General features: G+C 43.2%; 1 protein-coding gene across 3 annotated transcripts in view; it reads right to left on the bottom strand.

Moving 5' to 3' along the window:
* Window positions 1-765: 765 nt before the first annotated feature.
* stat5a (signal transducer and activator of transcription 5a) overlaps window positions 766-26,385 on the bottom strand; it is a 54,862-nt gene continuing 29,242 nt past the window's right edge. For all 3 annotated transcript variants that reach the window (XM_030406724.1, XM_030406725.1, XM_030406726.1), the window contains exons 2-20: window positions 19,467-19,530; window positions 16,637-16,774; window positions 15,917-16,073; window positions 14,620-14,709; window positions 13,454-13,628; window positions 12,672-12,802; window positions 12,416-12,567; window positions 11,984-12,139; window positions 10,125-10,304; window positions 9,257-9,344; window positions 8,203-8,325; window positions 7,363-7,455; window positions 5,981-6,187; window positions 5,167-5,261; window positions 4,768-4,910; window positions 3,751-3,906; window positions 3,577-3,628; window positions 3,065-3,175; window positions 766-2,907 (exon numbers count right to left, since the gene is read on the bottom strand). In XM_030406724.1, coding sequence (XP_030262584.1) covers window positions 2,784-2,907; window positions 3,065-3,175; window positions 3,577-3,628; window positions 3,751-3,906; window positions 4,768-4,910; window positions 5,167-5,261; window positions 5,981-6,187; window positions 7,363-7,455; window positions 8,203-8,325; window positions 9,257-9,344; window positions 10,125-10,304; window positions 11,984-12,139; window positions 12,416-12,567; window positions 12,672-12,802; window positions 13,454-13,628; window positions 14,620-14,709; window positions 15,917-16,073; window positions 16,637-16,764 — 2,361 coding nt within the window. In that variant the 5' untranslated portion in view covers window positions 16,765-16,774; window positions 19,467-19,530 and the 3' untranslated portion in view covers window positions 766-2,783. The remainder of the gene's footprint in view (window positions 2,908-3,064; window positions 3,176-3,576; window positions 3,629-3,750; window positions 3,907-4,767; window positions 4,911-5,166; window positions 5,262-5,980; window positions 6,188-7,362; window positions 7,456-8,202; window positions 8,326-9,256; window positions 9,345-10,124; window positions 10,305-11,983; window positions 12,140-12,415; window positions 12,568-12,671; window positions 12,803-13,453; window positions 13,629-14,619; window positions 14,710-15,916; window positions 16,074-16,636; window positions 16,775-19,466; window positions 19,531-26,385) is intronic.

Here is a 26,385-nt window from a genome sequence, read left to right on the forward strand (position 1 = left end):
GAAAAAATATTGACATCATTTTCTACTCATCCTACCGTTAACTATCTGCAGTCTTAAGGTTGGCATTCACATTGCACAAAAATGTTGGGAAACAGATGACTGAGAGCACTGGAGATATTTAAAAAATTAAAACAGTCTGCACTGATAAAACATTCTGGCAGCATGTTCCGGTAAGATGAATCACTTAACACAAGGATCTAAATGTTTAAAGTTTCACTGGGGACGTCCTCTGGGGGACGCTGATCAAAATAAACAAACCTTTACATGTGAAACATCTGTGAAATATGTTTTCTTCCACGCAAAGCGCATGTTTTCATCGTGCATAAAGCTTCATACAGTATACTGGTAAGTGCAATAACTATTTCATATGCTGCGGTGTATACATAATGTAACGGTGTAGAGCAGTTCTTTGACATGAGTGCCTATACAAGAAAAGCCAGGAGTCTCTCTTATACAATATATGGCACACTTACACACAACACTTCAACTAGGAGCCATGAACTGGCATGCAGTTCATTTTAATCAACGTAATAATGAGTTTTTTTCTCTCTGCCAACGGATTACACACACACACACACACACACACACTCGACTGAATACTTTTACTCGGCACGATCCTGTTGATGAGCTTCTGGAGTGCCACATCTCTGACTCCGCTGCTTGGGGGATTAAATGGATGGTGTTGACTGCACACATAAAAAAAAACAAAAAACAACAACAACATTTTTTTTGTAGTGACATCAAAATCTTCTGTACTTGTACAGGTTTGAGTTAAAATTATTTATAAAACTTTATTTTTTTTAACTTCTTTTTCAACTCGACAGCTGTTTCTCTTGGAAAACCTCCAAAAGCACAAACATGGTACATACATTGAACAGCACACAGCGCCATCTACATCAATTGGAAAAATACACAGTCTACAGTGGAACAAAGCTTAAAAAGGATGAGAATTGACGGCGATGAGAGGATGATATCACAAGACTGCCCACGTAGCTTGAGATTTCAAAGACAGGAAAGAAAGCGAGATACAAAAGAAATAGTTTCTAAAGGAGAAATGAAAAGATAGATGAGGGAATATGTTTAATACTCTAATGTCTGTCGGGCAAACACAAAAGTACATCATCAATTCTTCTCTGATTTTCCAGTCCCTCTGTATCCTTTTTTTTTTCCCAACGGGGACTTGTGGTGACAATGAGACTTGAAACTTCTGCTCAGGCTGTGGAGGTATTTGTACATAAATCCTCAACAGGGTCATGCAAAGGAGGTTACATTCAACGGGGGGAGTGCCAGAGAAACAATAATAAAATAGAATTATTATAGAGAAAATAAATTCATATATTTTGTATACACAGATCATTTTCTATTTGGCTTATACATCAGCTAAGCGAAGCATTCCTGAGGTGCAAGGCTGTTGTGGACGACATGTTTTCTATTCAGCGTTGTGTGTGCTAGTGGAGGGAGTCGTGTAATAGTCTCAACCCTTTTTTTCTATTTAGACTGATGTGTTTGCTGTTTTTCCTGTATAGCAAAAAGTGAACACACTAGAAAACTAATGTCGACCAAAAACACAAAAGCCAGACAAAGCCTGACGTGACACCACATCCTCGAGTTCTGGACGTGCTCCGGTGGCTGGGGAGTTTTATGCAGCCCCTAGATTTGTCTTGACACAGCTACAGGAACAAGTGGACGGATAGGCAGAAAAAGTCAGAAGGGAATATTCAAGCATACCGGCCATACATGTAACACTTTATGCATCTAGACCTCGTCAAGGCGAGTGGTTTCAAGCATAAAACATCAGAGGATCTCCCTGTACATATCAACACAAACAACAAGAACAAAAACAAAAACCCAGAGAGCGTACCTACTGGTGTGGATGTGGTGCAGAAAAAACAACTAAAAGAAGAACCAAAAGTAATGACTGTCAGTAGAATAATGCGAGGTAGCGTTGATGAGGAGAACAGAGAGACCTGAGAGGACAAGCAGGCAGCGCTGGGTAAATGCTTGGATTTGCATTTCTGTGTACAAACAGAAGACAAATAGCCCTGTGAGAGCGAGGGAGGTGCATTAACCCCCGTCGTGGGTTTCAGCTGGTGAACAAATCAGAACGAATGCAGCGTACACTTTAGCGCGTGTGTACCGCGTGCTGATGTGTGTGCTGTCAGTCACGGTGAGCAAAGAGAGTCACTCTGCCTTTAGGTTAGTGTATATCGATTAGAAAATTCTGACAGAAACTGCAGAGCGGTGAATCGGATAATGTGGTTAAGAGCGAAAGCAAAACCTTTTCAATACTGTTTCTCTTTTTTTTTGTCAAAGGGCAAGTTCAATGTCACTATCAAAATACCGATAACCCATTTACAAGGATATAACAAAATAAAAACATTCAACTGTTAAAATGACTTCATACAGTAGCATATATATATTTTTTTTAAATCTGTTTAAAAATCAATCGGAAATGCATGCACAACGTGAATGAACATGACCTTTTTCGTTTCTTTTTCACAATACTGTAACATTGTAGGTTCTGCGTTATACCTAGTCTGTTTTACAAACACTTATGGTCACAAATAAAACTAAGAGAAGGTCACTGACATGCATGCTCTCATGCTGAAAAGAAAAGTAAAATCACAACCATTATCAACATTTCACATTATAGCTATCTGAAAAAAAAAAGAGAAATGAAATGGAATTAAACCATGTGAAATGTCACTGCGAGTGGGGGGGGAGGGCTGAGTCGGGAGGCAGGGTTTTTGTTTGGTGTTGTTGCAAGGTTAACAGATCCGGGGTCAGGATTGTTGGCCGCCCCACTGGCTCTCTACCGGCCGCCGGAGGAGCTCCTCTACGTGCCTCGCCACGTCCATGGTGTCGTCCAGGTCGAAGTCTCCGTCGGCGTCCAACATAGAGTCACTCCTGTCACGGGACACAGAATGGAGCCAGACCGTACTCAGACAAGCCGACAGCACATCACCAATACAGCAGAAGAAACAAGACTCTCTTTACTCACATGAAATGCCCACACACACTCATACAAAGCAGCTCATATGTTCAACAGGACTTGTTGACTCACATAGGTGGGTATATGCTGTAGGGGTGAGGGTGATTGACAGGTGCTGGGGAGGCGCCGTGATCCATATAGGTTGGATTCCCGCTTGCTGGGTCTGGATTGGCTGTAGCGAACCTGTACACACACACACACAAATGCACACACAAACCCAAGATAAAAGCCGATGAGTCTGCGTTCAGCAGTTGCCTAAGCAACTACCCTCAGCGTGTTTTCCAGGCCTCGCTGCATGATTACGGCCGCTTTCTGTAGCGCGGGTGAGTCGACTGTGGAGACGAGGGAGCGGGGGTCTGCTAACTAACAAGCCTAACTCTAATGATGAGTGGAAGACAAGCTCACTCAGGAACCCTTGCCATCCTTAATTGGCCTCCTCCAACTGTAACAGCTCTAATAGCTGATCTGAATTCAGGGTCCAATATCTTGTGATTAACTCTTAATGGTGCCACAGAGGAAATCTGGAGGGTTGATGGCAGGGAAGAAAGAAAAAGGAATGGAAGAACAGGAAGCTTGGTACTTACTCGGGCACCACTTGCTTGATTTGTGGTTTCACGTAGCCGTCCACTGCTTTGGCTTTAAAACAAACAAGCAGAGGGAGAGGGACAGCTCAGTGCGGGACATCAGTTTACTACTCTGCAACTGTGATATTACATTTCGTGGGCGACAGCTGTCAGCGCAAACACAAGGTTGCTTACAGAGCGGTGGGGTGTAGTATTTGGAGAACACCTCATCCTTGGGTCTGTCAGGGTAGAGGAACAGGAGGTGATTGAGATCGCTGATGCGGTCGGCCAGAGAGCGAATGGTGAAGTCTTTGGTTGTGTAGGGCATGAGGTTCCAAACCATTCTCTCACCTGGAGACACACAGCACACACACAACGTAGCATCAGCTGTGAGAGTAATGCAACAAGTTATTCTCCAGGCCATTTTCAGCATTATTACAGTGTAGTTTTAATGGACCTGAGTTTTAGTATTGTGATTTCCTGTGTTATGTTGAAAGTTTATCCTCATTTGTCACGTTTGTCACTTCCCACTTCTTGTCTTTTTCTGTTTTCCTGATCTTGTTGTCATGTTATACCTGTTGGTGAATCATAGTGTTGGCGCTCCATTGATGATGTTTTGTTTTGCAATTTCAAGCACAAGCACAACTCAGGCTGAATATACTCAGTCTCGACTGAAACAATTCTGATCAGCTCTCCTTGAACTCAAAGTTGCCCATCTCAGGCAACTCAGAACTCGGAATATTCCAGCCTCCTGGTAAACAAATGTCCAATGGAATGCCAACCGAAGTCGGAATTCCTACTTGTAGACCTACCTGCTCCGACTTCATTAGGGACCAGTTGCCTAACATCTACCAATGGCAGCACACATGGGAAGGGGCATTGTGTATTTGTATACTACAGCACGTTTCCAGGTATGACTGTGCTGTTAAATAAAACATATTATGGTAACCTCTGTAACATCATGTGTCGTTTTACCTCCTCTATTTTGTTTATCATGCGAGGAGGCTGCACTGCTGAGGATCTGATTCTGTGTACACTTGCAAGAAGCACATTACTTTTTTGTTAACTTTTTGGTTTTATTTGACATTTTTCATTGGGGGTCTGTCTGGCGCCTGGGAGACAAGAGAAGAGTTATGGTCGCATGAGAGAGTGGCACACTTCGGATTAATGCAAAGAGCAACGCTTCTAGTAACACACATTTCCATGTCACACCTGCTTTGTTTGGATTTTCTGCCACCCAGGCGATTGTAATTCCTCCAATCTCAGAGTCGCTAAAGCGCAGAAGGAAAGTGCCGTTGGGTTTCGACATCAGCATGTCCTGAGCCTGCTGCTTGTTCACAAAGCCCAAGATGGCTCTGAAAAAGAGGCGAGAGATGTGTAGAGAAGAAGAGAAAGGATGAAAATTGTTATGTGCCTAGTTTACTGGCGAGAGCAGGCTGCCATGGACAATCCTTAAAAGTGAGCCATTGCCTGAGTTACCAGAGTGACACAATTGGAACAAGAAAACATACACTTACACTGAACATGAAGTCCAGCTGTCATATTGACAAAAGAGAGGCAGTGCTTTAATTTTTCTCAGCCAAACGATTCAAACCTCAGCAGTTTCCTTACCCATCGTTCCAGTGTGGTTTGAGATGCTTTTTTGTGAGTTCCATCACACCATCAAACCACTGCCAAAATGTGAAGTTCCTCCCCGGCAAGCTTTCCTGCAAGCGAAAAAGGGTTTTGGAAAAAAGATTTGTTTGAAAAGCACACAGTATTCAAACAGACATGAACATATTTTTAAAAAGGGTTTTCAGATAACCGCAGATGTCCAACCGGTCTATAAATACAGAGAACAAAATGTCCTCATCCAAGTGGTGTTTATGATTTAACCAAGTGTGCAGCTGGATTGTTTATATGCTGTGTATGTGCGAAAAAAGGCAGTGAGGGGGGACTTTGTGTACATGTGCAGCTTATACGCCGGTCGGTGAAGTGGCTGAAACTTGATGTTCCCGTAATCTAATGAGACTGATGGTGTGTGCTGAAAGTGAGTGTGTTTTCTGCCATCACCAGCTGCTTTGAGCCAGAAAATTAGACCCCCAGCCTTTCACTGAGTGGACAAACAGGCCCATTAAGATGAAGACCTGGCTACCAATGAGGCGTTCTCAATCAAGTCGACCACAGAATAGGGCTGTGGGGACGCTGCAAACAGAGCACAAAATTTTCTATACATGAATAACCAACAGTAAACCCCTCCGCGGGGAACAAGCATGTGGCTGAAATGGCTTATTGAAACTGGCCTGCGTGCTCTTTAAAAATGCAAAGGGGAGAAAACCTTCTTTAGGTCTGATAATTAACCATAGCTTACCACTGATAATAAAGGATCATTAGTATGATCTTCATACAAACCATGCGTTTGTATTCACGGAGAAAAGAGACATACCCTGTTAAACTGTGACCAAGTCATAGTCATGCTGCGGTAGTCGTCTGGGTTGTTGCTGGAGCTGCTGAAAGCCTTTTGAGCCAGGAAGACTAGGTTCTCCTCCGACAGGCCCCGGTTACTCTGCACTTCAGCCTTGTATTTCATGTTGATGGCATCGCAAAGCTGAGGCCAGAGCACCTTGTCTGGCACGAGGAAAGGCACTCGTCCCTGCAGACAGCAGAGGAGACAGCACCAGATTTAAACAAGCCTTATCAACACGAGCGATGTGGCAGCAGAATTAAGAAACACGCGGAAAAAATGTGCAAACATGAGCACGTATGAGTAGACAGTTGTTTCCAGAAGGATTAAGCTCATTTTTAAAGGGTAGCTCCACAAATTACACACACCAAAGTCTGTTTAAAGATCCTGGGGAGTACTAATGCATATGTAAAAATTAAGTAGTATAAAGCATGTAATCTGATGATTTGCCTCCAGTGATGTCGCTCAGTGGCTAAGTTGCATTAAAGATTCCTACAACTGACAAACCACACAATATTTACAATCTCATTTATTTTTATTTTGTAATATACACAAGACATAGTCCATATCCATTTGTATATAAATACATCAAATACGGGTTGTGGAGACCGTATGGTTTGTGGGTATTTAAGTTAAGGAGCTACTGGTCACCAACACAGCTGTGAACTATCATGCAATTACAGTCTGTATTGCAGCAACATGTCATTGTGTCAAGGTCCTTGAGACCAAAACGTAGATTTTTTCAATAAATCAATGCAGACAGGGTAAGTGTGTGAGGGAACCGACATTTTGTTTTTGGAATTTGGAAATCTTTTGTTTCCGCCGCCAAGGAGGTCACGTGTGTTTCAACCTCTGTTTGTTGGTCGGTTGGCTTTACAGCAGGATTACACAAAGACTACAGAATGGATTTCCACAACACTTGGATGGAGAATGGGTCTTGGCCTAGAATGGACCCCATTAACTTTAAGAGTGGATCAGGATCAAGGTGACAAATCCAATCATTTCTACTCACTTCCATTTACACTGCGAGATTTGATGCCATTTTCAGACATTTTCATTACTTTCTCAGTGAATAATGCATGGATCTTCTGTATTTAGGTGGCTGTATGTATGAGTGAGAACACACTAATGCACACAAAGGGGACTGTTAGGCCTTGGTATGCGTATGCGTCAACTCCGGGAGATAGTACAGAAGATGTGTCTTGTGTGCGTCTTCGACTGGTCAAAACAATGCTGTACATGGACCAAGTACATTTGATACATAACTGTAAAGCTTATGTGAAAGGTGTCTCAAACGTAAGTAAACACATGAAAGTTGAATCACATCTACAAAGAATTTCCAACACTGACACACATTTACTCACCGGCTCTGCAAAAGCGTTGTCCCACAACACGGTTGCTGTGGCGTTATTGTCTTGGCTACCGTGAACTATTACCACCACAGGAAGTGATAACGTCTGTTCGAAAGAAAAAGCAGGCTGTGTCAGTAAACGCTGGACATTCTGCGAAACAACATAACCTTCATAGTATTTCTGTGGCCTCAATGGTGAGCAAAAGCTTTTTAAACCACAGAGGAAAATGACTGTAACGATGAGGAATGGCAATGAGTGAGATTGGTTGGGCTGATATGGTGCACTGTGTATCACTGTTTATGGATGCTCAGTGCTTTGTGTCACGTTTCCACCCAAAGTACTTGGAAATTAAAGTCACAGGAGAAGCTTTTCAAGGAAGTAAAAAACTTCTTCAGCCCGTTGTTGTCTGCCTTTCCACAGTGGTCCAAAGATCAGCACAGATTACGCAAATTAGTCTGCTGATTTGAATATGAAAAAGCATTTTCAAGATGTTGTTCATGCGTCATTTTTGCATGTGACTGCACAACAACAATTTCTGGTCGTCTCTGCTCATCTGTTGTAAGCTTTCTTCTGTGACTCCATGCTGATGATTTTCGGAAAGTCCTAGCTCCAAGCAAGGACTTTTTGGAGGGGGGAGAAATAAATTCCACAGAACTTAATTTAGACCTGGTCACTGGTGGTAGTCACTTCCTCGAAAGCTTTTTAAGCTCTGGGGGAAAGTTTCTGCAGTTGAATCATGTCTCTGGACTTAAGAATGAGTCCCACTTCTGTAAATGTGTGAATGGCTAGTAGCTTTGTGTGTCAAGGATAATGTAGTGTTTTCTTCCACCTCTTCTGTCTGCGCCCTCTTACCTTCACTTGAAAGACGAGCTCGTTGCCGCCGACACTAAACTGGGACTCAAACAGAATCGTGAACTTCTCTTCTGTGACAGATTCTGCTCCTCGCCTGTCCGATCGCTTGATCCTCTTCAAAGACTAGATGGAAGATGACACGCAGGAATAAGGAATACTGGATATATACACAGAGTACATACTGTCTGCGCAGTTAGGCTGACAGTGCACACATCCTACTTACAGTACATGCATGTATAATTCACTTTGAGTCAGACTACATGTAAATAATCCATGGAGGTCTCAGTGGATTGTGCGATGTAAGACAGAGGCTCTCCTGAAGCTGCAAACTGATCCTTCAAAGCTCTGCTGAGTTGCTATGGTTTTGTTGGTGGTAAAAAGAAAATCATATAGGGGTTCATTTTCCGCTATTTTTTTTTATTACCACATGTTTTCTTACATCTGGAGAACACGATATGTAGGCCAGGATATCTTTGCAGCACTGTAGTACTTTGTTAATGTTGTTTCGTCACATATTTTACCTCGTGATTTGGATATTGCACTCATACTGGCGTAGCATTAGTGTGTGTTTTACTGCACCAGTCGGAAGAATGCAGCAAAATGCCCCCGTGGATCCTTCCGGTAGATAAAACGTGGTAAAGTGCCCTCTCTTCACTATAAATATCCCGCGGCTTTCTGCACGCTGGTGCCCCACTACATACAGCTGGTGCCCTCTTTATGTTTTTTTCGCCCCAGTCCCTCAAACATCCTGAGTCCACCACTGGTTATTTCCACATTCTGTCAGTTTATTCTAGAAATCCGAAAAGCTATTGGAACTATATTGGCAACATGGGAAGCAACCCCACCGGAAGGAAATATATTTACACTTACTACAAAGAAAAACTCAAGCATAACTTGAGTGGCTTTTCAACACAGAGCCAGTTTTGCCCTGAATTTACATACTAAACACATTTTGGCAATTGCTTCACTTAAGAGCTACTTACTGTATGTAACAAGTAATGTGGACAATATGATACTTAACCCTCTGTAGTTGAGTGATTTCAGGAGCACTCACCATGTTTCTGAAGTGGGCGCTGAGAGTGCCTGTAGTCTGGTGATACTCCATCACACAGTTATTGTTGAGAATCTCCCCACTGCTGTCACTGAAGGAGATAAAGAATCCAGGAGTGAGCTGTAACGTCTGCCTCGGCCCACTTGAGTTCAGAATTCAACTCTTCCCAGAACGAATAAAACAAAATGATCCTTGTTTGGACGGCAGAGGGAAAAACATGCGGGCTTTTCGGAACGATGTTCAGTCATTCGCTATAAAATTAACAATCTTCCCTGCACTAGAAACCACCAAACAGATGTCTCCAGACTGCGGGTTGGGTGCCATACCAAGTGGTTTAGATGAGAAACAGCAGAGGTTGGCCGAGCTGTTGAATTGCTCACCCCTTTAACCACTGGCTGCCTGGCTGACCTACAGTCTTGGAAGGTTGTATTAGTCGGCAGGAATGTGGAACGAGGCTGTGGAACAGGCTAAATGTGGATTCTGCATCCACACCATAGATTCCTCCGAGACATTGTTCAAGTTCCAGCCCCGTCTCTGTGGTGAGGTCTGGAATCACACATGACCAGAGTTCATCCTGGGATCCAGTAATCCTGGTAGTAAATGAGGACTCTTTAACTTAATGGCGCCACATGGGCTCATCACAGTTTCCCCACTAACGGGAGCAGGGATACTGAAAAATGTGTATACAAATAACTTAAATAATGAGCTGGATGAAGTGCTGCTGCCAAAATGTGAAAACACCTTTTCGTTAAGGTCACTAGACAGGAGAAGTCTGACCCTCCAGAGAAACTTGAATTACTGTTTTAAATCGTTTTTTTGTGTGTTTTTTCCTCTCTAACCCACCCCATCATCGACAGAACACTGGACTTACTTTCTTGTGTTTTCGTTCTTCAGCAGGGCCTTGGCTTGCTGTTCACTAATAATGGTGGCTTTAACCTGTGGAGGGTTCATGTGCACATTCAATTTCCCACCCACTAGGAGACGCACTGTAGCGGCAAACTTGGTTTGGGTCTTCAGCACCTGTGGAGGCTGTTTCTCAATGATGAACGTGCTGTGGAGACAAAAGGAGAGTTGGAGTGAATGACAGAGTGCTGGTGATGTGACGAGAACACATTTCATAAAATTCCAACAGTAAAATCATGATTCAGAGCGACTAAATTAAACAACACACTTGCGGATCTTCGGAGCAAAGCCGTTTACTTTATATGTTAGAAAAGAAGATGATTGGCAGCTCTTTGTATCACAATGTTTAAATTGTGTTGGATGCTCTTGGAAAATGGGAAAACTTCAAAAACCAGAGGCAATCCAAGCACTCCAAACAAAAAAAAGTATCAAAATGAGAAGAGAACCATTAAAAAGCTGTACTGATAGTGGCAAAATCAATAAAAAGCCAGCAGTTAATAAATAATGTATCTAATATAACTTAAACCCAGGACCTTTTTGCAGTGAGGCAACCGTGCCAGTTGCTCCTCGTGCTGCCCAAAGCCAAAGTGTTTCGACCATGAGGTCTTCATCAGGGCTCCGAACAACAAACACCATGATGGGCTTTATAAGAGGGGCCACACTGTGCCGTTTGTTGTTTGGAACCGCGATAAAGACCTAATGGCTGAGAACACGTCAGCTTTTTTAATGACTGGCCTTTTATCTTTTAGAGTTAACCACAATAATAAAGTTTTTTTTTTTTTTTTAAACATTTCATTTCTCGTTTAGAACCTTTGCTTGCTTGGAGTGCCTGGATTGCCTCAGCTTTTTGAAGTATTGTTTATAAGGCTTCTAGCATAATTTGCATGTAAAATCTGCTTGTTTCTTGCAGCTTATTATGATGTTGTGGCTGCAACTGAACACAGAACTCAAACAATGCATCACTATTGCACAAATGTTTAGAGGATTTTATGCGTTAAACATGTTTATCGGACTTTAAGAGCACATGCAATGTGGTCTGGCGTGAAAAGGCTGAATGCAATTTAACTATTTACGAAGCAAACACCACGGGGTACCTTGAAGCTCCAATGACCTGCCGATTTGAAAATGACCTTAATTGCAACCATGCTCACTTATGGAGGGTCATGAATGTAATTGCTTTTCAGTCAACAAACAGCGTCAGCGATTACTTTCTTCTCACAGCGCTGGTGTGCGGTCCACATGAACGCGATGTATTTAGGAGGAGTATAGAGAGGATGTTGTTGAGGAACCACGATCTGTGCTTGTATTGTGCATGATAGGAGTGCATTACTGTGTCGGAGCAGGCTTGTCTGTGGCCAATCAGAAATCGTTGTGACAGAGACATGGCTTTGCAATGTGTTATGGGTGCCTGCAGGGACAAAGTTCAAGAATTCTGTCCAAAAAGCTCGACAGAATTACACTTCTACAGATTAGTTCCCGTTCTGAGATGCTGGAGGGCTAAAAGGCCCTGGCAGATGCACCTTTGGGCCAGAAATAATGTTCTGAAAGAAGTTGCATGTGCCCCTGCTATCCTTTAATCTCTTGCACACTGCACGCTCTTTGCCTACGCGGAACCTCCATCGTTTGAATTCCGTCCTGACAAAGGCCAACACCGAACGCAGGAAAGGGCAATGCCTCATTTTACTTGCACACCCGCTGATATGCTTTTATTGATGCTGTGCTGACTGACATTTATGGTCTTAAGTCAACTTAAGATTCATCCCTCTGAGGTATAGATGAACACACACACACACACACACACACACGCACGCACACACACACACACACCTGGTGACCAAAGCTGAGATGATATCTGTAATAGTACTGTTGAGTTCATTTAGGAGCTCTTCAATGGGGCCGGGGATGGGCAGCTGTTGTCTGAGGTGTTCTGCCCTCCGAATCTGCTGCCTGTTTTGCCAGATGGTTTCTGCAAGCTTCTCACACCTGACACACACAAACAAAAAAAAACAATGCTTATTCTACATTGCTTACAGATATTGTAGTGCTGAAGGTTTCACTCAAGCAGGACACAAGAAAAAGCCAAAGACAGCAAAGCCAGTCTGAAAATAAGAGAGCCAAAGTCTTTCTCATTTTAGGGAGCTAACAAACTTTGGAAATAAACCCAGCGGTAGTCAATTGAAGGCTTGTAAACCTGTGACCCTTTGCTTTGTGAGGTAGTCCAGGGGCTGTGATCTTGGTGGGAGGTGGAGGAGGACTCACCAGGACTGCAGGATGTCCAGGCCTCCCTCCGGCGGGCCCCCGTTGCCTGCCAGCTGTTGCCGTCTCTTCCACTGGATCAGCTCATCATCCAGAATGATAGTCTGCTGCTTCCTCAACAGCTGCAGTGTTTTCTGGTGCTTCTCCGCCAGGTCCTGCACATCGACAGAAAAGCAGAGGTTGACTTTCAATCACACTTGAGCACTCTTGCACATACATACAGCACATCAAGGTTTTGTTATGTTATGTTATGTCTTACCAGTCTGTATTTCTGTAGTGTGTTGGCCTCTCTGGTCAGCCATGCCTCCACAGTGGCCCTCTTGCTGAGAAGGGCGGGCTCCCGTAGCTGTCGGTCAGCAGGGGGAAGCGTTGCCAGGCTGGTCAGCTGAGCTGAAGAAGGGGTGGGGTTGTTGCCGTCCAAATGGAAGAGGGGAGGAAAAGAGAGAGGAGCTAAAAATCTCTGACCTGTGCACATACAGTGTACATTATCCCCTGAGAGGAATAATGATTAACTCAGCAGAGCCTCCTATAGCATAACGCCGACGTCTTAAGAGCGAGGTGATGTTTCCTGAATGAGGAAACATATATGCAAAGGTTGCTGGGTCATGAAAGCTCCTGCTGTTTGTTTTGCATGGCTGATCTACAGCTGATCTGCCGTGAAATGTATGTGAAGCATGTGATCTGTCAATCTTTATAAAAGTTTCACCCCTTTATACGTTTGATTCAAGTAGCACTGCAACCTCACAGTCAGGTACAGTTCATTATCATTACTGCACACCAAACCACACAGTGCTTTAACTTAGGATTATTATAATTAACCAATTAATCACTGAGTTTACAAAATGTAAGTCTTGTGACTACGTTTTTTTAACTGCATTAGATCTCGACATCAACAAATCTGCATCAGAACAGCTTCAAACCGTTGTTTGGCATGTATGATGAATTACTTTGTTGATTATCAAACATGTTTTCCTCACAGTCTGGTCAGTCAAAAACATTTTCTCCCGCTGCAATAACGAGATGCAAGCCCCCCGGTCTCACCCTGGATGCGGAGACTCTCCTGGTACTGGATGATGAAGTACTCCTGGTTCTGTTGGAGCTTGCGCAGATCATTCTCAGTGTCCTGGGTCAGCAGGCGAAGCTCCTCAAAAGCTTGGTTTATCTGTTGGTATTTCTGAGACATGCTGTCCATCATCCCACCCACCGGAGAGCTCGACTGTCGATTGCAAAGTAAAATAGAGAGACAGGCAGATATGGAATTGGAAACAGTAATTGGTAAGGTTGGTTTTCCATTGGATGGTGCATTGGCCTGTATATTGTCTGTCATTGGATTGTTTATGGTAGCTGTTAAGGGAAATGGCCGGCAACTGGTGAATTGAGAGCTGAGCTTCTGAGTATATACGTGGGGGTCGGAGCAGAGATACAAGCTGTACTTGATGCTTTAGGATTTAACTGTGAAAATGATGACAAGCCTGATGGGAACACTGCTAATAGAGATGGAAGAAAATGCATTTGCTTGTCGTATACAGGCAGACTGCATGTCTAGTTAAATGAGAGAGCACTATGGTGCCTAAAGGCTCCGACTAAACAGGGTGAAATTCAATCAGTCCAAATATGCATTCCACTAATAGAAAAGGCATGTTGTGACTGGAAATCAATTCACCCCAGGAGTTGCTGAGAGTCACATGTTTTATGCACTGCTGGCTTTATGGTTTTATAACTCAGTGCTCGTAATAAACCGTGAAATATTTGCCTTCCATTTTGACTTCCTTCCCCATTGCAGTGTTACAGCGGAGAAATACAAAAGGTTTACTTTTTACAGGCTATTTAACAGCATGATTGAGAAGGTATGACCGACTGCAGGTTTTGTATTTATCATAATTCAAGGGAATCTGCAGACCCCGGGGGGATAAATGGAGAAAACAGTGAGTAGTTACCCAATTATCCAATCTATGAATCAGCCACCATTATGTAGTTGAGTTTCTGTTTGTGTTTGCAGGCTTTGTGAAGACTATGACATGAATAATGCACGGGGAAGCCGCAGGTGTGTGAGGTTTATATTTCAGCAGGGATGTCCGAGTATAAACAACCAAGCAGACCTGTGCATGCAGGTGTCAGCTTATGTATGCATTTTTACCACACACACACACGCACACACACGCACACGCACACACACACACTCACACACGCGTGTGCATCCTACTCACATTGGTGGCCTCTCTGACGAGCCTCTGCTCTGTGTAGAGGATATGTTTGATGCATCGGACCAACTCCAGAGGACAGCGGTCATACGTGCTCTGAAAGACAAGGACCGCATGTGCTGTGTTAAGGCTTGTTAGCTCCTGACGAGCGGAGTGGCCGCTGTACACAGGACTCACCAATTTACCCGCATCAAGGAAGCTCACTAAGTTCCCAAGTCAACGCACAGAGACACTAAAACCCATTAGACAAGCCTAATGAGACTCATCTCTGATGAAGGGTGCACTTCATATAGACACATGACTCATTATCATACACACACACACTGTCCCGCACACACAACAGTGAAGTGTTTATGAGTTACAGTAACATTTTTACCAATAATGAGTGATGTTTGTGGTTTCACTTTCTGTTGAAAATAGTGTTTGCAGTCAGTTGATGACATTCTTGTTGTTTCCTGCTGTAAGTGGGAGAATGTAGCTGCATTAAAACTGAACTGCTTTCAGCGAGCGAGTTTTACGAGTAAACAAACCAGACCGCGATGAGAAGAAAGAGCACAGGGTGTCAACATTATTGGAGTTTTGTAGGTAAAAGAGAATCTAACAGTAAAGTAACAGAAGACATACAGGCCACATTTCATATATCACATCTGTATGTTCACAAAACTGAGTTGCAGGAATTCAGGATTGCAGTTTGATTCCACGCAGCCGGCCCCCTTCCCCCTGTTTTTCTGCCTGGTTTCAGGGAGGGGAGAAGACAAACAGAAGAACGGATCTCTGAACAGGGAGCTCGATCATAAATAGCAGCGCTGGCTGGCTACCAACACCCTCACTTGGGCCGTCCTCTTGTTTTCCTCATGGTAGATACAACCTGTTCTTAAAACACTGTGTGCTTTGCTTGCTCTTCCTAAGACCTACGGTGACAGCGGCTCAGCTTCGAGCCACTTTTTATTATTCTCAGACTGGAAAAAGTTTAGATGTGAGTTTTTTGCTGAAAACGTGGCTACTGTCTGTGCAGGTGGAATTTTTATGATCTCATTTCAAGACTCCTCCAGAGTTGTTTTTGTTCTTTTTGACTGCATGAAGCGTAGACGCTTCACACTCCAATATTTTTTCCTTCTGACATACTGGAGGCCCTACTAGCCTCCATGCAGTCGATTCTTTCTGCAAACCAAAAAATCTATCTGTCTATCAGACAGGCAGCATGAGCAGGAAAAGTTAGAAAAGAAAGTCCATAAACATTGCAAGAAACTTTCAGTGCAGTGCTCTTCTCACGATCTGTGAGGAATGTTTCCAAAATATTTACCTTGAGCTGGCTGGCGTAGTGTCCCAGTTTAATTTTGAGTAAGAAGCCGTCCTCTCCCACCTGGTGCTCGGCCTTGTTCTGCAGCTCCTGGATCAGACTATCCAGCAGGCGTTTAGCCTTGAACTCCTCCTGTGGGTTCTCCAGGTCTATGGCATCCCTAATAAGAGCCACATACACACACACACACATGCATGCAGGCAAGACAAATAGGAAAAAAAACAGTCATGAATAAACACACATGCTTAAAAAATTAACTCTAAGTCCGAATCTTCTAAATTTGCCAAGTCCCCAGGAATCGCGCCAGGCATAGAAGCCAATCAGACGTACATAGCGTGAAGGAAGGGGCCGACAATACACTTGAGTCACAACTCGGTGAAATGACTCATTACACTTTCATAATTTGATCCACTTGGACCGATAAGATCTGGACAGTCTAGAGGGGTGGAGGGCTAATTCCAGTTAATTGTATTCCCAGGAAGGACGTGTTTGGCCTTCACGCGCCACTGAACAGCTTTCACAAGACTAACACTGTATCCAGATTTCCCTTAATAGGTCTACTCATTGACAAACATACAGCACAACATTTGTGCAGGCATATGTGTGGGCATAACTGTACATATACGCACACGCGCGCGCACACACACACATCCACCCACACACACACACACCCACAGACGCACAGAAACACATTTATTCAGTTGGTGCTGCAGAGCAACTCACCACAGCTGGCCCTCTATCCACTGGGACAGATAATGTCGCACCTCTATGGGGAAGTGCTGACCATACAGAGACTGCATCTGGTGCAGAGCATCTCCCTGGAGCTGCTGGGCCTGGATCCACACTGCCATCTTCAACACCCTGAGGTTGATTTAAAAAAAAAAAAAAAAGGGGGTTTATTATTATACCGAGCGCAACGAACACAGCTTAAATAAAAGAGTGAGCTGATGAAAAAAAGAGATCATTTAAGGAAACTGTGAAAGTTTCACTTTCAATTGGCTGCTTGTTTACCAACCCCTCTCTTGAACATCAACTGTAACTTGTCGTTGTTAACTTTCTTTTCTCTCCAAAGCTCTCAGGATCCCAAATTGATTTGAAAAGATGTTATTGAGACGCCTTTTAAAGCGGGAAATCATCAGAGTAGCTGCTGGACACTTGACGCATCAAGAGTGTAAATATCGTCTTCTTCAACTAAGTTTCGGATCAGATGGAGACTTTCTTTTTTTTTTTTTTTTTACATCTTAAATCAAGTCCCAGTCTACTTCAGTTATTTAGAAGAATGTTGTTATGCTGTCCTGATTGTGAAACCTCAGAAATGTTTTGTGGACCTCTAAACTTCACCCTGATATGACACAGGGGTCATATTTGGGTGAACTTATCCTTTAAGGGCTTCCACAGGAGACCGACAGAGTGTTACAGTGACTTTGTGTCAGGTCAATGTGGCTTGTTTCCAGTCAACACACCCACTCAGCCTTCTCAAAAGTGGCAGAGTCACTGTCAGTAAAAGACTGAGCGATATGAGTACGCGGGAAGTTTGTGGTGTATGTGTGTACGTGTGTGTGTGCGTGCGTGCGTGTGTGTGTGTATTGGTAGGTGCTTGAGGTGTCAGTGGTTCTCCCTGACGTTGTGTTCATCTTTTTGTGTATCCGTGTTTATGTAATTGAAACAAACAGACCTGATCTGCCGTATCTCTGTCTGTTTCTCTTTCACTTTATCTCTCTCTGGCTCATTTCCTCTATCAAAAACTCCAGTTTTACGATATCCAAAACAGCCACAAGCCATTTCCACGCTGCCGCCGCTGCTGCTGGCATTCTAGAGGTTTCACTTACTTTTCCCTATACAAAGAAGAACAGAGGCTACTCATTGATTAAGCGTTACACTGATTTGGGACAGGGCACTTTTTCATGGATATTGAATGAGAAGCAGGAAGCCACTTCCCTGCACAAAAACAAAACCACTTTGGATTTAAGAGGATCCCATGACTTGAACAACTGACCTTCAGTCATCGTTCTAATGACGCCATGAGCTGGCGGAATAATAAATCAATTTCATGAAAACACTCCCAAACCATGTCGCAAACATCTCATATCTGATCGTCTGGCACAGAGAGCCATGGCACAAGTCTGCGTCACATAGATCACATAGTCACATAGCTGCGCCCACATACAATCGCTGTGTCTAGGTGAGACGAGCTTTAGGAAGATAATTCCCTTCCTTATGGTGTTTGCGTCCGTTGACACTAATCTCGTCAGGCTGCGCTAATGCTCTTGCATTCATATCGCACTAAATATGTCCTGAACTTTTGACCCTTGAACCACCAGCTTGTTCTTATCCAATGGAGAGGTCAGACTAAAGCACAGACTTCAGAAGGCAACAACATTCATGCACCTACAGCGCTGTTTCAGTATTTGTACGAGCGGCTCACCTCTCCATGGAGAAAAAGCTTTGATCCATAAATTCTGACAGTTCAGAAATCATCTTGGCTGGTGATTTTAAGGGACTTTTAGCTGTCAAATTGAGGGAAATTTGCCTGAACGGATCAAATAAAACGCACAACATCTCAGAAAGACAGTCAGACCAATCATAAATAATATTCCATGTTATTTCTACTTCAGATTATCATAGTGTAACGCTTCATTCAAACGATAGTTGTTATATTTACGTACACAGTTTTATAGTGACATGCTCTTCATCCTCTGCTACTAAAAAGTGATCAGGTATGCTGTGTCACACCTGCGCTCAGCAACATACCCATTAATGTGTAATGCAATCAGATCATCTAATGTTACCGAGCTGGTTGATGACACATTCCCTACCAGAAACAATGAGCTGTAAACTCACAAACACGAGTGTAATTCCTCTGTTACTGTGTCGTAAACATGCAGGTTGTTTTCAGATTTTGTGTGCGAAGGCAAAACTGAATGGCTTTTTTTTTTATTATTTCAAAAGACAATTAAGCACTTACCAAATGAGTAATGTGCACGTTTTATCTGTGAGGGCATCAGCAGTGAGCATCAACACTCGCACTATCAGCTGACTGGAGGAGGAATCGAACAGGAAGAGCGTGAATCCTTTTTCTACCAACTCTATCTGCTTTCTGTACCATCCAGTATTACACAGACACAGAGAGCATGCTGGGAGCTAAAGCTTTAAACGGTGTTCGCTGTGCTGCCAAAAGACAGTAAGACAAACTGGTCCGTCTGTCTCTTTAACAGCCCTTTAAGGAGGAGGCTCCAGGTGCTAATTGCCCACCATTAGCACCTCGAGCAGGAGGGTGAGATGCTTCCCTGCAGCTGTTTCACTCTGAATAATCGCAACATCCAAATGCCCTGGCACAAACCCGAGGCAAAACTATGAAATCTGAAAACTCTGTTTTGTTTGTCACGTTTCTCTGCATGCTACAAATCTGCTGATCTCCATTTGTAATTCACAGGATTTCTCTATTGTTGCAGTGGTAGCTATAACATCTTTTCACAGGAAACCCTGAACACTGCCCATTTCACCACTAACTTGACAGCGGGTTGAAAAAGAAAGAAAAGAAAATCCACCTTACCTCTTGCCTTCAGCTCTGCGTTACCATATACCAGCAGGAAACTCTAAAGAGGAGCACCGCAAACCTGAGACAGACAGAGAGAGAGAGAGCGGGTGAGAGAGACAGAGAGAGAGTAGAGAGAGAGAGAGAGAGAGAGGTACAGAGAGAGAGAGAGAGAGAGACGGGTACAGAGAGAGAGAGAGAGAGAGAGAGAGAGAGAGAGAGAGAGAGAGAGAGAGAGAGAGAGAGAGAGAGAGAGAGAGAGAGAGAGAGAGGAAGTGAGTCAACATTGGGTGCTTCTGAGGAAGCTATCTTTTTCTTTTTCACAAGGACCAGAGCATTAACAAGAAGCATTAGAGGTTGATAGGGAAAGTCCAATGAACAGATTTAATTCATTCCAGTTTTCTTGGACATGTTCAAAAAAAATAATAAATAAATTAACGTAACATATCAAATTTCCCAGTGCTAGAATGTACACAAGCGAAGCTCTCTAACTCATGTTATGTATCAATCAAAAAGATATTTTGGGCAGACAACCAGCACAAACTGATGAGAGCTGCTAGAGATGTGGACAGAAATATACTTTAAATGTGAATGGATAAGAAAAAGTATTCTTTATTGTAACTCCTTCTTTCATTTGCTTTGCTTGGTTGTTATGGCTCTGATAGCGTCGCACATGATAACACGGTGACATCAGTAAAAATATAAAAACAAAATAAGCAGTCAGACAGTTGGACAGGCTGAACATCGGGCAGCCAGCAGCACGGCTGGATTAGCTCATGCTTTATTTGGAGGTAAAACCGAAAGTCTGTGGAACAATCCCTCTTTGCACCATGAGTGTGCAGACTCTTGCAAGTACAGTCGGTCAAAGAGTTCTAGCACATCGAGTTGGTTTCATTAAAAAAACCATCACTCTGTCTCTGTGTCAGCTCTCTGCACTCGCTAAACCAGGGTAGTTTCATTATTTCAGAAACTGAAAGGTCTCCAGAGTGGGTCATTTTAAAAAACACAGGCGTGATGTTCAATCGAGCAAAACCATGACATTAACTGCCCCTGGAGGGTTAGGTGCCATGGGAGTAAGTCTGCGTCGGCTCTGATTTTTTAATGTTGTCGATCATTTTTTAAAAGGGGAACTCCACTGATTTGACACATCAAAGTTTGTTTACAGGTATTGTGGAGTTCCACTTCCTAAAGCTTTTGGTGAATCCTGACGGAGCAGTGCAAAACAGGCGTAACACACCAAAACCTCCGACTGAACTGCTGATTGTCAAGTTGCATCATGAATGATACAGGCACCGGGTTCTGACAAGAAAGAAAAATGCATGAAAATATATATTGTTTTGATGCACTGATTTTGATTGTCGTCACGCTGTGAGATCTCAGCAATCACTTGGTAGCACAGTGTCGTCACAACCAAGCCAGATATACAAAACCATAATCCAGGTCTTAACATGAACTTTTTCTTCACGTGCTGTCTACTGAGGTCAAGTCGATACCTTTTGTTTTTTTGTCTTTTTCTTACATTTCATCTCGGAAACACTCAACTGATCCATTTATGGAGTGATACGCACGTCTAGCTGAAAACAGAGATCTGTATATAGTCTACAGACCCAGTTTATGATCAAGAGGCTGTTGGGTGTCAGAGCAGCTGGGTGAAGTTTTGAACTACAGCCTGAGAGATAGCCATGACGTTCTGCTCTGAAGTCGGGCCTATCATGCGGAGACAGCTCCACTCCAGAAAAGCTGAAACACACATGCCGGCAGACGTCTCCACACAAATATGTTTTACTGTCTAGATCTGGGTGCCTTGACCTGATCCTGCTTGTTTGTTCAGTTCAACTCTCTCGTGAACTAAAAATATATCTTCCACTTTGAAACCGGGGAGCAATTTCCTTCGATAGTTGCCTTTGAGCTTTCCTGCGTGTTTCTCACTGGGAAAAGTGAAAGCAGCCCTTATGTCATGTGACTGACAGTTTGACCTCTTCAACAGGTCTGCATGCTCTGCTGACACTGCGCACTGATCCGTGTGGTATAACCAGCATCAACCTGTGTCTCAAACCAAAATACTGTCACACCCGATGGTGTTATGACTCAAAAAATCCAAAGAGGTTGCAAAGCACAAGGACAAGTCCCTCTTTGATATCCTTTGTCAGCGATTGATAGGTTAGTTGTGCTGATACCAGCAGTGAGACCAGCAATTATTATAGTGCACTCCGATATGAGATTCATATCAGTGCTCACTAATGCACTACAGTGACAATGAAGCACTGTGGGCTCAGTTTTTTGGAAACAGAGTGATGCTACTTGAGAGCTTAAGGCTCTCAAGGAGACATAAGAGGTTATTATCTCAGCTTAAACATCTTCATGTTGTCGCAGAGGACAAGGATGGTTATATGTTGAGTTTCAATACAGTGAAAAGACACAAGTAGCTCTGCAAAAGACGTTTATGATGTTCACTGCACATGCACAAACACACACACCCACACACCCACAAACACACACACACCCACCCACACACACACACACACACACCCTATTCTGCCTTGGCTCCACCTTCAAAGATCATCAGTTGTCATTCTTTTATCTTTATTGCTATTCTCTTCCAACGGAGGGAGAAAGACCTTGGCTCTATCTCCAAAGCTTCTCACACACTTTTTGTTGCCCAATTTGAATTTACTGCAAACCGCACTGCCAACAGATTTTTCCTGTCTCGTTCTTTCTCTCTCTCTCTCTCTCTCTCTCTCACACACACACACACACACACACACACACACACACACACACACAGCAGCGCCGAATGCTGCATCCAAACCAATCCAACTCCATGGCAACAACAGACATACTCATTTCACTCGACTGGTGAACTGCCAGTTAAGTGAATGAATCCATCCCGGCTTCCAGTGTTTCTACTCTCCAAGATGCCAAACCACCCGCAGTTCCACATCAGGTTTAAGCAAAATCAGTCAACTCCTTCGGTCCCTTCACACAGCGCTGGCAAGGATGCAGGGAACCACTACATTGGTTTTCTTTTTCACCCACTGTGCAGAATCGTGGCATATTTACGAGTTGAGAATGGGTGGATGAGAAATCAAGAGAATGGCTTTCCAGTGAGCATTACACAACTGCTTAAAAACAAACAAATCCAAACCCTGTCCTAACCAGCTGTACAGGGTCCTCCATACCAGCCCATACAGGGTGAATGTAGCTCTCTCTGGTCATCTATCTATTCTTATATGTGCAGATAAAAGGTTTACATCGCTGCACAAGTCTATCCAAGTTAAAACAAGGGTGCTTGCCATTTGATTCAACCCTTATATTCTGACGCTCACCGTTATAACAATATAACTTTGCCGACTCCGATGGACTTATTTTGTACCTTTTTGCAGTTCTGTCGTTGGACTTCCTGCTAGTATTCAGTTTCCCGCCCAGTTTCACTCATCACCTGTTTTCAGTTACACAAGCAGTCATTTCAGTACTCATACCACCCATTTTGCCAGAGTTTTCATCGCAGACCTGCTTTCCATCATAACAGCCATCGTAGTTTCTAGTTGTTTTCAACTATGTAAGTCTACAGCATGTTCTGACTGAGATTTATGCCTGTTCCGTGTAAGTTTGCTGTCCGCCAATTGACTGCCGCTCCTGCGTTAACTTCAAGCTACCAAGTAAACTTCAGCTTTTGGAACTTTCGTTTTGTATTTCTAGTTTTGTGTTTGGTTCCATTTTTTAGTTCTGGGGATCATTTTAACCACCAGATTGCGTCAGGTAGTGAGGAAGGAAGTGAGTGGGCATGACTAAATGTAACTTCAGTAAAATTTTTAAATTTTAACCCGCCTGTGAACCCTTCTGCCTAAGCCACGTGGATTTTCATCAGCAATGGTGGTTGATTACAATAAACACAGCAACTCCCATGATTCCATGCAACTTTTTTTGTTCCCACTGCAGCAGAAATGTCATACTCTGTGTTTAATCACAATCAAGAACCTCTAGACAATGAGTTACAAGTTACAAAACAGACGAGGACATTCAATACCGCTGAAAAGTAGATTGTGGGCAACTTGGACAACGATCAAAGATCTGAAGATCAGACAAATCCACTTCACGCTAAAATAAAATACCCAATACTCATTCTTTCTTCAGGGAATAATGAATGTCAGCCTCTCTCTCTCTGTTTGTGGAACCACAGTCAGCAACTCCACTTCCATCTTGAGTGTTCAACTTGCTGTTGTTGTTCTTGAAAACCTCAAAAATTCCTATTTGACATTTGTTGAACTGCATTTTAACGACTAGAGCGGGCACTAAATCATCCGCTGTTTGTTGCCTCAAAGGCCGAGTGGTGTGATTCTAACCGGGACAAGTTTATTCGGGCTGAGACAGATTCACAGTGTCTTGTCACAACAGCACATATATCATGTCTCAATCGCAATCACAGCATCTGTTAATACTCATCAGTTCCAGCAGCAAATTAAATGCAGAACAGGAGGAAACGTCAGAGCTCCAACTGAGTCGACCGGCTCTCGTTGGAAAACAAGCAAAGTCAACAAAGTCAACAAAAAGACTTTTTTTTTTTAAGCCAAGCCCTCCCCGGTTTGTCCTGCCAAAGACACAGAGCATTCAGTACACCATGAGCCTCCAAACAGGGAGAGGTTCTGGGCAACTGTGTGAGGACAGACCAAACAATCTAAGTAGCAGACATCCTCCTCTGCTGACTGATCTGTTCCGATGAGCTTCACTTGTGGGCCAGTGTGCTTCATATTACAACACGAGCCACCTAAGCAACGGAAACAACACTGCAATCCCTCTTGAATTGGTCCTGAATCGTAATTGACATCTCCGTCGTGTTCAGTTAGCTTCGTCACAACCGCGAGATATTAGCAGGGTGTGATGGGTCTTTTAAAGCCCAGCTAAGAGTTGTTGGTTTTTTTTCCTTTCTTTTTTAAATGCCCCAAGTTTTTCAGAACATGCCGGCGTCTTCGCTTCACCGGCTGCGACGTGAACAAAGTGAAATTAAACACCGACTTGTGTCACCCACTCTTTCCTCCGAGGAAAAACTGCCATTCATCAACGCAAGTGCTTCCTGTTAGGAAACTGTGCCACCCACCGTTCAAAGCAACCTCAACTCTCTCCTTTACACCAAAGCCGTGTGAATGCCAGAATCAAAAAGGGCAAACAGAGACATCATGCCGTGTGATGCTGCAGCGAGTTTCACTGTGTTTTAAGAGACCCAGGCAGGAGTTTTTGCATGTTTTTATTTACAGTTGAGGTCAATTAACTTTACTGACAACTACTTCACACACACACTGCACATCAGACTTTCGGATTGATGGATGCAGTCGTCCTGTGTCCTTAAGTAGGTTTAAGTTCATATCAGTTCAGTAGAAAGATTTCTGTCGCTGTTTACATGTGGGAAGCTCCAACAAAATATCTCCAACCAATATGTGAAGCAACCTGTTTGATGCAATATGCATGAATATGCCAAATTCACACTTCATAGAGCATCTTGTAAATGTGGTGCCATTTAGAAGCCGTCTATCAGAGCTTAGGTGTTGAAACTTTATCCCAGACTATGTGTGAACCATCTGGGGGGCAAACAAACACCACAAACATAGACCTCAAGTCTGCACAAGTTGATTTTCATACCCTAGAGGCACGGAGTGACTCCAATGGCTGCTTGGAAGATACAAAATTACAACATCCTTATTTCACTTCGTGGCTGCGGTGCACACTGAGATCGTTCGGCCAATTATCAATCATTTAGTTATTAAATCAGCTATTATTAGGTTTAATTGAGACTCTCCACCTGATTGGGCTAAGTTGAGGGAGTCTATTCTAGTCTGGGCCAGTTGCTGTTGACAGTCAAGAGATAAAATTATGCAGTGCGTGGTGTTTCACAATTTATCTACTGGCTCAGCTGCCTCGTGTCGTTCTCAGTGAAATTGTATGACAGGAAATGGGAGCATCTGCTTCGGCAGAAAGAGTCAAACATGGCAAAGAGACAAAAGCTATTACAATGTGCTTTGATTTAAAGAGTCATATTTCATCATCCAGTTCACCAAGATTTCAACAGCTCAAGTTCACTCCCCTTCAGCCCTCTGACTCTTTTTGTTGCCATTTTCCATGAAATGCATGATAATGAGTATGATGAGTTCTGTTGTGGTGCAGTCACACACACAGCCTCGCTGGAGGTTGAACTGGTTGGCAACTTGATCGTAATCATAGTCTACTGTGCCTTGAGATAAATTAAAATATCTATGCATGCATGTTGACATGAAGGGATCGGTGGGGTGTCTGGTCTTCATAGTTTCAATCATCTATCACGATGTGTCATAGCTACAGAGGACTCCTTTCGATAATATTCAGTAGAGATGTCAGGTGTCCTGTAGATGACATGATGATATCATAAACAAGGCAATAATGTGCAAAACATGGCATGGTCATTTAAAACAAATGTTCACTTGAGGAAATCATATTGTTTCTGGCGTGACATGATTTACTGTCTCCTTGAGCCTTTCATAAAATCTTAAAATGCTGCAGAGAAAAAAGGGCAACAAATCAAACATTTAGGCTGATTTAATTTCTTTTTCCTTCCTAAAAGTGGAAACAGACAACTTTTTGACTTTCCTTCAAGCTTAATTTTCCTTTGAGATTTCATATCCCCTGGCAGACAGAATTGCAAAGCAAGGCTTATAGGACGCCAGTCGAAACAGTCATTAATCTATAGCCATAATTGTGCAATCGGCACTTAAATCAAAAAGATATGTTAAAGCAAAAAAACCATACACCTTCAAAGGTGCAACATGGAGGAAAATTAGTGTAAACATCTCAAAAATGTTTTGACGTTATGTCAAAGAGGTCTTTGTACTGTGTTAAAGAGATCTGCTACAGTTAGCGTGCTGACCCACTAGCCCCAGGCCTGAAAACCTCTTTCTCCCAGCAGTTAAAA

Source organism: Sparus aurata, chromosome 23 (assembly GCF_900880675.1).
Source record: "Sparus aurata chromosome 23, fSpaAur1.1, whole genome shotgun sequence".
Lineage (NCBI taxonomy): Eukaryota > Metazoa > Chordata > Actinopteri > Spariformes > Sparidae > Sparus > Sparus aurata.